Source organism: Pristiophorus japonicus, chromosome 3 (genome assembly GCF_044704955.1).
Source record: "Pristiophorus japonicus isolate sPriJap1 chromosome 3, sPriJap1.hap1, whole genome shotgun sequence".
In the NCBI taxonomy this organism is placed as follows: Eukaryota; Metazoa; Chordata; class Chondrichthyes; family Pristiophoridae; genus Pristiophorus; species Pristiophorus japonicus.
The window spans coordinates 317823435-317837179 of NC_091979.1; the positions used below are offsets into that span (position 1 = coordinate 317823435).

The window sequence follows — 13745 nt, forward strand, 5'->3', positions numbered from 1 at the left end:
AACACAGGGTCACAGTCACAGAATAAGGGATAGGCAATTTAGGACTGAGATGAGGAGAAATGTCTTCACTCAAAGGGGTGTGAACCTTGGCAATTCTCTACCCCAGAGAGCTGTGGATGCTCAGTCGTTGAGTATATTCAAGACAGAGGCCGATAAAATTTTGGGAACAAAGGGAATTAAAGGATATGGGGATAGTGCGGGAAGGTGGAATTGAGGTACATCAGTCATGATCTCATTGAATGGCGGAGCAGGCTCGAAGGGCCAAATGGCCTCCTCCTGCTCTGATTTTGAATGTTCTTATGTCTTCGGGGCTGTCCAATTTAGCCCCCCCCCCCCCTCCGCCCTCCCACACACAGGTGTCTGTGCAGCCCCTCCAATACCTTAAAACTAGTTTCCAGCATTGCACAGACCTGGGACAATACCTCCACAGAAAAGCTGAACCCTTCCAGGGGCTGCTTTTCCAATAGGTCTAAATATGATGTGAGGCGTCTGCAGCCTCTCCCAATGTTAGATTCTTCCATTGTCCCATTCCTCTGGATCTTCCCAACCATTCCTCCCTCACCTTTCTCTAATAGCACTGTGGCTACAGCTAGCAGTGTAAGGGCCATGTTTCACTCCACAATCAACAGCTGTTTAGTTTACTGCCTGTGTTAAAGGCTGGTCTGAATGTTCCTTACAGAGCTGGTACAGTTCACCATCACAAAGTGTGGATTATGAGTGACACTTACTGTCAGCATTAGCACAGATCAATGACACAAATAAAATTGTAGTTATAGTATCTTTTTATTGGTTATTTTAACACTCAATCTCTGATATTACAGCAAATTAACATTTCTCATTGGGAAATCTGTATCTGCAACTATAAAGCTTTATTATTTTTCATCATTTTAACTTATTTTTTATATCCCTTAGCCGTGGTGGAAATTAACCGCTTCCATTGAAGAGGCAGGAAATCAGGGAGCTGCGGGCGGCTCGTTACAGGGAGAGAGAGAACATAATCTTTCTTCAGGCGTGATACCGACCATCCCGTTTTAACAATGTCAGTGACTGAGGCTCCTTGTCAGCAGTGGGATGAATAAAATTAAGCCCACATTATTCTGAAGGAGCACTGGCACTCATCCTGTCCCCCACCAAAAAATAATTCATCTCTTATTCGGGACTCTGATGCTGTCCCGCCAGGTTTTATTGAGCAAAGGGCCCGCGGTTGTTGCTTCACCCGACAGGCTGTTGTTCCCCATCCATTGAAGAGGCTGCAAATCAGGGAGCTGCGGGCGGCTCGTTACACAGAGAGAGAGAGAAATTAATCTTTCTTCAGGCATGATACCGGCCATCCCGTGTAGCAGGGAAATTGCACAATCCGGGTGAAATCGGCCGAACCAGTGTAAAAGATCGCAGAAACTCGAGCATAAGTTCTGTCAAGCATCAACCGAGATTTCCGTGATCTTTAACCCTGGTTTAAAAAGCTTTCTGTCCGAAGCTGGCGCCGCCCACAAAACTGGCCACACCCCCAGATAGAAATAACGAGGATGGTGAGTTTCCGCCCATTGCGTCCATTTGCAACCTTTCGAGGAGCGTTTTCAAATTGAGCTGGTTTTCTGAGGTGCCCAGGCACTAGTAGGCACAATTTAATAGGTTTTACATCTTAAAAATATTTAAATTATTAAAAGTCTGACTAGTGTACAACAATAAAACTTATAACTGGTTCAGTGTAGATTTTAAAGCCATTTTCATCATCTTAAGTCAGGTAAAGCACAGCTGAAAGACTTACTAAAAATATTTAATTTTGCAGGTTACATCCATTTTCAGCTGTATCAATAAAGCTGCACCAATTGCCACTCTTAAATATATCAATGAATATTTTGAATGCAAAAAATAACTGATTATATTCTGTTACACTGACTGACTGCACTGGTTCTTGGAAGATTTTACGTTTGTAATTAAGCAAATGCATTTAGTGGAAACTTAAACTGTAAGCTAACCAGCGTAACTTCAAGTGCAATTTGCACCCAAAGCAGAAACTCTACCCGCTGTGTTTAGTTTTAGCTGGGAGAGTCGTCGTTGATTTAGATAGAAAGACGTAATTCACAAAGAGCACTTAGATATTCTTCATTGTCACAATCAAACTCCAAGGCCTTTTCAAAGCACTCAATAGCTTCACACTTCTCCCCATCCAGCTGGTGCAGTAACCCAAGAACACCAAAGGCCTTGCTGTCTCTGGGATTCCTGTCAATTTGTTTTGTTGCAATCTTTCTCAAGTTTTCGCGACACAATTGCCATTCCACTGTGTCACGTTGGATTTTAAGTCCTTCCAGAAAATAGCTGATGGCATTTGATTCAGATCTTTTGTGATGCAGTTCATATAACCCAAACTGCACATTTACTGCCTGCTTATTATCTGGATGAATATCCTCTAATTTCAGTAGATTACTGTAAATCTCCTCTGCTTTGAGATATTCTCCATTTAATGAACAGATTCCTGCAAAATCCAGTTGTGCAAAAATAAATGTTAATGGGCGGGGCTCAAATGCCTTTTCAAAATGGTACTTGCATAGTTTGATCAACTCAGCTTTCTGTTGAAAAGCAGCATTGCGAGGGTCTTTGCTGCTTGGATATTTGATCAGTTGATATAGTTTTTTTCTGTAACACAGACCTATTTGGTGGTGTATGAAGGTAGAGTTTGGGCTAATTTCTAATGCTTTCTTCAATAGCTCCACAGCTTTTTCCACATCTCCTTCTCTTCTGTAAAATTTTGCTGCATAACGAGTTACATATAGAAGATCAGGGGACTTCTGCAATGCTTGTTCAACTAATTTCAGTGCTTCCTCATTTTGATTGAACTCTTGTAGTTTTAGAGCCAACAGCACCATGGCTACAGAGTCATCTGGATCAAGTTCCAGCACACGTCGCAACTGCTTCACTGATTGGCTGCGGTCACCACTCTCTGGGGTACCAGAAAACCCTTCCAGACGGAACAGAGCAGTCGCATAGCCAACGTTCCATTCAGTGTCATCAGGATCTTCCTCCAGAGCCTTCTCAAAACATTCCTTTGCCTCTTCATAATATTTCCTGGAAGATTTCAACAGTGACCAACCCTTCTCCCCGTATACTTCAGGTATCAGTGCTGTATACCGAGAGCCATCAGTAAATTGTTTACAGATCATCTCCAGCTTGTCGAGGTAGGACTGGGCCTCTGTCAGTTGGCCCATGTGATAATATACCCAGGCATAGTTTCCATAGGTGATGATGCTTCTTCTTTCAAATTCATGTTCATGGTTCTCCCTCAGAATCTTTTCAGCTTCCTTTAAGTTTTGAATTGCCTCTTCACAGTTGCCTTGCAGACAGTTTACAAAAGCGAGGTGGTTGTAAGACCTGGCCTGATATTTCACACCAGCCTGTATTGAATCTTGCAATCTATACTTCATGTTGTCCAAGTCAATGTTTTCTTTCTGTGGGCCCCACGTGAATTGACATTGAAGCTGATCGAGCTTCACTTTCAACAAATCCTTCTGTGTGTTGCTGCAAGAGAACAAAATTCATCAAAACCCATCTCAGACTGGCTGTGTCACCCCCTCCCCTCTCTCCGGTTTCTTTAACTAAAGCCTTCTCCCGACTCCTGGACCCACTGACCATGAAATCTCTGGTCACACAAAGGTGACCTCTGCAAAAACCACTGCAAAAGGAAAAGGTATGACTGCAAATCTCAGCTGTACTTACACTGGTCTCCTTCATGCTCGCTGATGTACCAGCTCCTGGACATTTAGTCTTCTCACCCAATGTGCAGCATCGCCTCAAACACCTCCACTCCCAATGATATGAACAGGAACATTGGTTGAAGTACTCAGTCTGCCTGTTGGTTCACCCATTACATCTCCTTCTCAATCCATGCATTCCATTCTGAAATGGGAGTTCCTCACTAAAAAGGTCAGAGCTCATTCTAAAACACTCTCCCTCTCACATTGGCAGTCCAGGTAACTCTCCACTAAACAGATCATCAACCTGGTCCTCCACAGGGACCCTGCTGTCTGTGAGCAGGTCATTCCCCACCCCAACATGCGGAAGGAGAACCTAGAGGTCTTTAAAATTATGAAAGGTTATGATAGAGTAGACCCAGAGAAAGTGTTTCCACTGTGAGGAGGAGCAAAACTAGAGGCCATCAGTGTAAGATAGACACCAAGAAATCAAATAGGGAATTCAAAAGAAACTTCTTTACCCAGAGAGCGGTGAGAATGTGGAACTCGCGACCATAGGGAGTGGTTGAAGTAAATAGTATCGATGCATTTAAGGGGAGACTAGATAAGCATATGAGGGAGAAGGGATTAGAGGGTTATGCAGATAGAATTAGCTGAGGAAAGACAGGAGGAGGCTCGAGTGGAGCATAAACCAGCATGGACTGGCTGGGCTGAATGGCCGGTTTCTGTGCTGTGTATCCTATGTAACACTCTCTAATCCCATCCTTAAAGCAGAAAAGAAGGCCCAACACAAAGATATCAGCATTCTGAAAGACCATGTTTCATGAACTGACTCTTACCCTGCTGAAAATCTTCCACCATGCCATCCTCCAGATGGGATGTTAAACCAAGGCAGCCTCTGCCTATTCCAGTGGATCAAGTGGACCTCATAGATTCTATGGCATTATCCATGAATTCTGTGTTCCTCTAACTCGGGCTTGTGTCCTTCCCCCACTTCACCCACTGGTGGTGGCCGAGCCATCAGCCCAGACAGGCCCGATACTCTGGAATTCCCTCGCTGAACCTCTCCACCTCACTCTCCTCCTTTACAATCTCCTATCTCTTTGACTAAGCTCTTGTCATCGCTCTAATCATCCTCTTCTTTGCCTCGGTGTCCATTGTTGTCTGATTACGTTGCTGTGAAGCACCGTGGGATGTTTTACTCGGTGAAAAGTGCTATATAAATGCCAGTTGTTGTTGTTGTGTAAACTGAGTTGTCACATTTCCCGAGAAAACAACAGTGACTGCACTGCAAAATAATTCACTGAATGTGAAGCACTTTGGGACATTTCTGAGAGGTGTGATAAGGTGTTACATCAACACAAATTCTTTCTTCCTTGCTGTTAAACTCACGTCGATACACTTCATCCCCCAGCCATCCCAGCTTCTCCTTGCACTCTACTCCGCCGGCCTCTTGTTCCTGTTGGCTCTCGTCTCCCTCCCCCCACAATCCAAGCTGTCATTCTTACCCCTGCCCCAGTTCATGGTGGCTTTCCTCCCTTTGCTGCTCCGTTCAAACTGCTGCACCTGTCCTTTCCCCCAGTTCATGTCAGCACTCTTCTCCCCCGCCCCCATTCTCAATGTAAGTCAGCACTTTTCCTTCTCCTACACACTTTAAGCTGGCACTCTCCTCCTGCATTTCATGCTGTGTCCATCCCCCCATCCCAGTCCATGCTGTACTCTCCCTTTGCTTTATAGTTCAGGTTGCTTTAGTTTGGATATATGAAAGTGCTGGAAATCACTATTTTACATTAGTAGATCCCTTCTAGATTCCCATGGAACATAAAGTGAAACTTTCTTTCTTCAAACTCTGGATATGACCTGAGGGCACTTACAGAATACGCCTTTCCACCACAGTATAATATTCAAGTTTAACTTTGTACTTTCAACAGAGCCCAGTCCAAAGTAATTTAAATTGTTGTTTGAGTTATAATCCTATGAACAGGTCTGCCTTTTGCCTCATGTTTACTGACTATCACCAGTCTTGGTGCAGCAGTGTTCCCTTATCTGTGTGTCTCACTGTGAGCCACTAATCCCAGCTCTCTGCATTTCAACTGCTTTGTAATGTAAGCTACTTTATTTCTGAAAACTAGTTGCTTGTTCGATAGTCTACACGTAAATTTAAATAAAGGAGGAATTCCAATGACCGTTACCTCATAGTGCTGATCGATGGACAATGCGTTGAATTCCCTTTTCAGCTCCAACTGTACTTCCAATGGAGAGTTGATCGAGAAATGTGTTTGTTGTGTGGTTTTCCAGCTCATTTATACTGTCCAATCATTGATCGCTATGAATCATTGTCTGAATGTGAATAGAAACTAAATGTAGAAAACGAAACTAAGAACCAATGTGTTTATCCAAGAAATAGAGGTGCCAGCAGAGTAACATTGTGTGCTGTCACAGAATTCTATGGAATCTATTATCAACATCGGATGGTTTCATAACAGAAAAAGACCACTTGGCCCAAACGGCCCAACTCTGCCTGCTCACCATTTCCCTCAGTCTCCTCTAGTTGTCTTCTGAACCCACTTATATTATAGGCTCCAATGACATTTCACTGATCACTTGCTCCATCTTTCTCTTGCCCTTTATAAGGCTGCAACCAGTTACTTTGCTGGAAGAATGGCTGAGGCACAGGCAACTTTGAGGGCGTCAGTATTGGAATGGCTCTGATTTTCTGAGATGAATCCATGGTGAAGTGAGGGCTAGAAGAGCAAGATTGTTGGACATTGAGGGCAGGAGATCCCATTGAGGGTGGTGTCGGCTGTCTGGGGTGAGATGGCAGAAATAGTCAGTGCTGCCTTCACACAGTGGTGGAGGAGGTTCAATGACCTCATAAGGGTAGCTAATTCAAGTCAAGTTATTCATACAATATACATCCTCTATCACTCAGAACCTCACTCACATCTGTCCCTCTCATACTCTTTATCAGAATCTGGGTGTCAGAGGAACTCACTTCTGAAAAGGGAAACCTCTAAACACTCAAGCACCTTCTTTGTTCAAATCTACTGTCCCAACTCACGTTGCCTGCCACACAATCTACAACTAGTCTACAAGGTCACATCACTTGAAGGAATAATGTACCTGCTTATCTCAGCATCATGGGATACACACATTCATATTGGGGAAAGTTTGTACACCTTTCACATACTGTTAACATTGTAGGAAATACAACCAGAGCTAAAGAAATAGAACCGAGGGAAGGAGCAGCAGATCCTGAGCACACATGAAGAGGAGATGTCTTACATCGTGGACAAGGAGACAGGAGAACCTGTGCAAAGGGTGAAATTGGAGGCACGATGGCAGCAGAAGGTTGGAAAAAGTTGGGAAATTCTCATCATCGGTAGTCTCAGATTTATTTGCTTTCTCAAAGCAGCTCAACAACAGTACACTCAGCAATTACTGCTTTAAGGGGGAATGTCACCGTGCGTGCGGTTAAACAAGCTTTTCTTTGTTTCACATCAGAGGGAATGCATTCAGTCAAGGAGCCAGCCATGATGATCATCACCCATGCACTTCCGCTGGAGATTAGCTGCTGGAACCACAGCCACATCTGCTGTCACATGGACCATTTCCCATATCTCGGGAGCCTCTTATCAACAAAGACAGACAGTGATGCGGAGATTCAGCATCGCCTCCAGTGCGCCAGTGCAGCCTTCGGCCGTCTGAGAAAAAGAGTATTTGAAGATCAGGCCCTCAAATCTCCCACCAGGCTCATGGTCTACAGGGCTGTAGTAATACCCAACTCCTGTATGGATCTGAGGCATGGACGATGTATAGAAGACACCTCAAGTCGCTGGAGATATATCACCAACGATGTCTCCGCAAGATCCTGCAAATCCCCTGGGAGGACAGACGCACCAACGTCAGTGTCCTCGACCAGGCTAACATCCCCAGTATTGAAGCACTGACCACACTCAATCAGCTTCGCTGGGCAGGCCACATAGTTTGCATGCCAGATACGAGACTCCCTAAGCAAATGCTTTATGCGGAGCTCCTTCATAGTAAACGGGCCAAAGGAGGACAGCGGAAACGTTATAAGGACACCCTCAAAGCCTCCCTGGTAAAGTGCGACATCACCACTGACACCTGGCAGACTTTGGCCAAAGACCGCCCGAGGTGGAGAAAGTTCATCCGGGAGGGCGTTGAGCTCTTAGACTCTCAACGCAAAGAGCAGGAAGAGACCAAACACAGGCAGCGGAAGGATCGCGTGGCAAACCAGCCCCACCGACCCCTTCCCTCGACGAATGTCTGTCCCACCTGTAACAGGGTCTGTGGCTCTCGTATCGGACTATTCAACCATCAAAGGACTCACTTTGGGAGTGGAAGCAAGTCCTCCTCGATTCCGAGGGACTGCCTATGATGATGATGATGATGATGATGCTGTCACTTCCTCACCAATTGCAGCATGGCATTCGAATTGTACCAGCACCAGCACAGATAGTGGAGGAAATAGTTGATGGGTCAAAAGGGTTTTCACAGGGTGAAACATAGAAACATAGAAAATAGGTGCAGGAGTAGGCCATTCAGCCCTTCGAGCCTGCACCACCATTCAATAAGATCATGGCTGATCATTCCCTCAGTACCCCTTTCCTGCTTTCTCTCCATACCCCTTGATCCCTTTAGCCGTAAGGGCCATATCTAACTCCCTCTTGAACATATCCAATGAACTGGCATCAACAACTCTCTGCGGCAGGGAATTCCACAGGTTAACAACACTCTGAGTGAAGAAGTTTCTCCTCATCTCAGTCCTAAATGGCCTACCCTTTATCCTAAGAATATGTCTCCTGGTTCTGCACTTCCCCCATATCGGGAACATTCTTCCTGCATCTAACCTGTCCAGTCCTGTCAGAATTTTATGTGTTTCTATGAGATCCTCTCTCATTCTTCTAAACTCTAGTGAATAAAGGCCTAGTTGATCCAATCTCTCCTCATATGTCAGTCCAGCCATCCCTGGAATCAGTCTGGTGAATCTTCGCTGCACTCGCTCAATAGCAAGAATGTCCTTTCTCAGATTAGGAGACCAAAACTGAACACAATATTCCAGGTGAGGCCTCACCAAGGCCCTGTACAACTGCTGTAAGACATCCCTGCTCCTATACTCAAAGTCCCTAGCTATGAAGGCCAACATACCATTTGCCTTCTTCACCGCCTGCTATACCTGCATGCCAACTTTCAATGACTGATGAACCATGACTCCCAGGTCTCATTGCACCTCCCCTTTTCCGAATCTGTCGCCATTCAGATAATATTCTGCCTTCGTGTTTTTGTCCCTAAAATGGATAACCTCACATTTATCCACATTATACTGCATCTGCCATGCATTTATCCACTCACCTAACCTGTCCAAGTCACCCTGCAGCCTCTTAGCGTCTTCCTCACAGCTCACACCGCCACCCAGTTTAGTATCATCTGCAAACTTGGAGATATTACACTCAATTCCTTCATCTAAATCGTTAATGTATATTGTAAAGAGCTGGGGTCCCAGCACTGAGCCCTGCGGTACTCCACTAGTCACTGCCTGCCATTCTGAAAAGGACCCATTTATCTCGACTCTCTGTTTCCTGTCTAACAACCTATCCACGTCAGTACATTACCCCCAATAACATGTGCTTTGATTTTGCACACCAATCTCTCATGTGGGACCTTGTCAAAAGTCTTTTGAAAGTCCAAATACACCACATCCACTGGTTCTCCCTTGTCCATTCTGCTAGTTACGTCCTCAAAAAATTCCAGAAGATTCGTCAAGCATGATTTCCCTTTCATAAATCCATGCTGACTTGGACCGATCCTGTCACTGCTTTCCAAATGCGCTGCTATTTCATCCTTAATGATTGATTCCAACATTTTCCCCACTACTGATGTCAGGCTAACATGTCTATAATTATGCGTTTTCTCTCTCCCTACTTTTTTAAAAAGTGGTGTTACTTTAGCTACCCTCCAGTCCATAGGAACTGATCCAGAGCCGATAGACTGTTGGAAAATGATCACCAATGCATCCACTATTTGTAGGGCCACTTCCTTCATTGCGAGAGGGATGGAGTACAAAAGCAGGGAGGTCCTGCTGCAACTGTACAGGGTATTGGTGAGGCCACACCTGGAGTACTGCGTGCAGTTTTGGTCACCTTACTTAAGGAAGGATATACTAACTTTGGAGGGGGTACAGAGACGATTCACTCGGCTGATTCCGGAGTTGAGGGGGTTACCTTATGATGATAGATTGAGTAGACTGGGTCTTTACTCGTTGGAGTTCAGAAGGATGAGGGGTGATCTTATAGAAACATTTAAAATAATGAAAGGGATAGACAAGATAGAGGCAGAGAGGTTGTTTCCACTGGTTGGGGAGACTAGAACTAGGGGGCACAGCCTCAAAATACGGGGGAGCCAATTTAAAACCGAGTTGAGAAGGAATTTCTTCTCCCAGAGGGTTGTGAATCTGTGGAATTCTCTGCCCAAGGAAGCAGTTGAGGCTAGCTCATTGAATGTATTCAAATCACAGATAGATTTTTAACCAATAAGGGAATTAAGGGTTACGGGGAGCAGTCGGGTAAGTGGAGCTGAGTCCACGGCCAGATCAGCCATGATCTTATTGAATGGCGGAGCAGGCTCGAGGGGCTAGATGGCCTACTCCTGTTCCTAATTCTTATGCTCTTATGTTCTTATGTAGTACTCTGGGATGCAGACTATCAGGTCCCGGGGATTTATTGTCCTTCAATCCCATCAATTTCCCCAACACGATTTCCCGCTTTATAAGTATATCCTTCAGTTCTTCCTTCTCACTAGACCCACTGTCCCCTGGTACATTCGGAAGATTATTTGTGTCTTCCTTCGTGAAGACAGAACAATTTGTTCAATTGGTCTGCCATTTCTTGTTCCCCATTATGGGCCCAAGTTTCGAACCGCACCTAAAACGCGCAGCCCGGGCCTGGATACCCGTTTTTCGCGCCACAAAGTGCGCCTAAAAAAAACTTACCTATTCTCCACCTCCCTGCAGGTCCTCTGGAGCTGGGCACGGCACAGCACGAGCTGTGGAGGGCGGAGCCAGGTCCCTGCGCTGAAAACAGTGCCGGGACCTCTGCACATGCGTGCTACAGTGGGCGCGTGTGTGCAGTAGTTCCAGGCGCCCAAAACTGCAGGAGGAGGCCCGAACCACCCTAGCCCTGGCCAAATGGCCTCACTGGGGCTGCGTGCATAAGGCTCCACCCACCTGACCGGACCCGACCCGACCTCTGCTCCCCCCCCCCCCGGACCTCCACGACTCTCCCACCACCCCCCCCCCCGGACCTCCGCGACTCTCCCACCACCCCCCCGCCGGACTTCCGCGGCCCCCCCCAGAGACCCGATGCCACTTACCTGTAAATCCAGCCCGAAGTCTTGTGCCCGGCCATTCATCATCCTTCTCTCCCTTCCCCCCCTCCTCTCTCCTTCCCTCCCTCCCTCCTCTCTCCTTCCCTCCCTCCCTCTTCTCTCCTTCCCTCCTGCCCTCCTCTCTCCTTCCCTCCCTCCCTCTCTCCTCTCTCCTTCCCTCCCTCTCTCCTTCCCTCCCTCCTCTCTCCTTCCCTCCCTCCCTCCACTCTCCTTCCCTCCCTCCCTCCTCTCTCCTTCCCTCCCTCCCTCCCTCCTTCCCTCCTCTCTCCTTCCCTCCCTCCTCTCTCTTTCCCTCCTTCCCTCCCTCCCTCCTCTCTCCTTCCCTCCCTCCTCTCTCCTTCCCTCCCTCCCTCCTCTCTCCTTCCCATCCTCAACTCCCTCCTCTCTTCTTCCCTCTCTCCCTCCTCTCTCCTTCCATCCCTCACCCCCTCCTCTCTCCTTCCCTCCCTCCCTCCTCTCTCCTTCCCTCCCTCCCTCCTCTCTCCTTCTCTCCCTCCCTCCTCTCTCCTTCCCTCCCTCCATCCTCTCTTCTTCCCTCCTTCCCTCCCTCCTCTCTCCCTCCCTCCTCTCTCATTCTCTCCTTCCCTCCCTCCCTCCTCTCTCCTTCCCTCCCTCCCTCCTCTCTGCTTCCCTCCCTCCATCCTCTCTCCCTTCTCCCCCTCTCCCCCCTTCTCCTCGCCCCTCCTCTCCTCCCCCCTCCCCCTCCTCCTCCACCCCCCTCCTTCTCCTGCCCCCCCACCCCCCCTCCTCCTCCCCCTCCCCCTTCCCCCCCTCCTCCTCCTCCTCCCCCTCCCAGCCCCCTCCTCCTCCCCCTCCTCCACCCCTCCCCCTCCCACCTCCCTTCTCCCCTTCTCCCCCTCCCACCCCCCTTCTCCCCCTCCCCTCGCTGTCAGAAACAGACATTGACAGACAGAGAGTGAGACACACACACAGACAGACAGAGAGATAGAGACACTGACAGAGACACACTGCGGGGGCCGTCCCAGCACGCTGTTGGAGGGCTCCCGGTGCTGCAGTCGGTAACTAGAAAATGTTTTATTTATTGATTTTTAAATTTTTAAAAAATTTCTTATTAATTATTTTTAATTGATTTATTGGTTGATTTATTGATGTATTTATTATTTATTATTGATGATGGCTCTTTATTTGTAAAATTGAAGTGTTTAATGTTTGTAAACTTCCCTTTAAACCCCCCCCCACCGCATTCCCTCCGCCTAATTTGTAACCTACGCCTGATTTTCTAAAGGTTTTTTCGAACGTACAAAAATCTTCACTTACTCCATTCTAAGTTAGTTTGGAGTAAGTTTTCACTGCCTAAACTTTGAAAACAGGCGTAAGTGGCCGGACACGCCCCCTTTAGAAAAAAAAAATTCTGTTCCAAAGTGAAACTGTTCTAACTGACCAGAACTGGAGCAAACTAAATGCCGAGAATTTGAATTTCTAAGATACTCCATTCTAAACCAAAAAAACAGGAGCAACTCAGGCTGAAACTTGGCCCCTATAAGTTCGCCTGAATCTGCTTGCAAAGGACCTACATTTGTCTTCACTAATCTTTTTCTCTTCACATATTTATAGAAGCTTTTGCAGTCAGTTTTTATGTTCCCTGCAAGCTTCCTCTCGTACTCTATTTTCCCCTCTTAATTAAACCCTTAGTCCTCCTCTGTTGAATTCTAAATTTCTCCCAGTCCTCAGGTTTGTTGCTTTTTCAATTTATATGCCTCTTTCTTGTTTTAACACTATCCTTAATTTCCCTTGTTAGCCACGGTTGAGCCACCTTCCCTGTTTTATTTTTACTCCAGACAGGGATGTACAATTGCTGAAGCTCATCCATGTGATCTTTAAATGTTTGTCATTTCTTCTCCACCATCAACTCTTTAAGTATCATTTGCCAGTCTATTCTAGCCAATTCACGCCTCATACTGTCGAAGTTACCTTTCCTTAAGTTTAGGATCCTAGTTTCCGAATTAACTGTGTCACTCTCCATCTTAATAAAGAATTCGACCATATTATGGTCACTCTTCCTCAAGCGGCCTCGCACAACACGATCGCACAACATAATTAATCCTTCCTCATTACACATCACCCAGTCTAGGATGGCCAGCTCTCTAGTTGGTTCCTTGACATATTGGTCTAGAAAACCATCCCTAAGACACTCCAGGAAATCCTCTTCCACCGCATTGCTACCAGTTTGGTTTGCCCAATCAATATCTAGATTAAAGTCGCCCATGATAACTGCTGTACCTTTATTGCACACATCCCTTATTTCTTGTTTGATGCTGTCCCCAACCTCACTACTACTGTTTGGTGGTCTGTACACAACTCCCACTAGCATTTTCAGCCCTTTGGTATTCTGCAGCTCCACCCATACCGATTCCACATCACCAGACTAATGTTCCTCCTTACTATTGCATTGAAGTAGCTGCCTTGGGAGGAAGCGATTGGACAGGAGACTGAGTTGCCATGGTACCAGCAAGCCAGCAAGCAGCAGAACAAAGAGCATAAGAGGCCTGAGTTCCCAATTCTTTGTGGCTTTCTCAGTACAGCTGTGTTCAAAAATGTGGTTCAAAAGCCCTCTAACGTGATACAGCCATCAGTCCGGGCAGCACGAGAACCCTGAGGGCAACACGTGCAATCCCAGACCAGTGACAC

At 46.5% G+C, this 13745-nt stretch overlaps 1 protein-coding gene across 1 annotated transcript; it reads right to left on the reverse strand.

Moving 5' to 3' along the window:
• Positions 1–1726: 1726 nt before the first annotated feature.
• LOC139259590 (interferon-induced protein with tetratricopeptide repeats 5-like) lies at positions 1727–3474 on the reverse strand. The gene has a single exon (XM_070875080.1). The coding sequence runs from the start codon at positions 3420–3422 to the stop codon at positions 2064–2066; it is 1359 nt and encodes a 452-aa protein (XP_070731181.1). The 5' UTR covers positions 3423–3474; the 3' UTR covers positions 1727–2063.
• Positions 3475–13745: the final 10271 nt, after the last annotated feature.

Coding starts and splice junctions, on each gene's coding strand:
- LOC139259590 (XM_070875080.1), bottom strand. CDS start 3,422: ATGAAGTATAGATTGCAAGATTCAATACAGGCTGGTGTGAAATATCAG.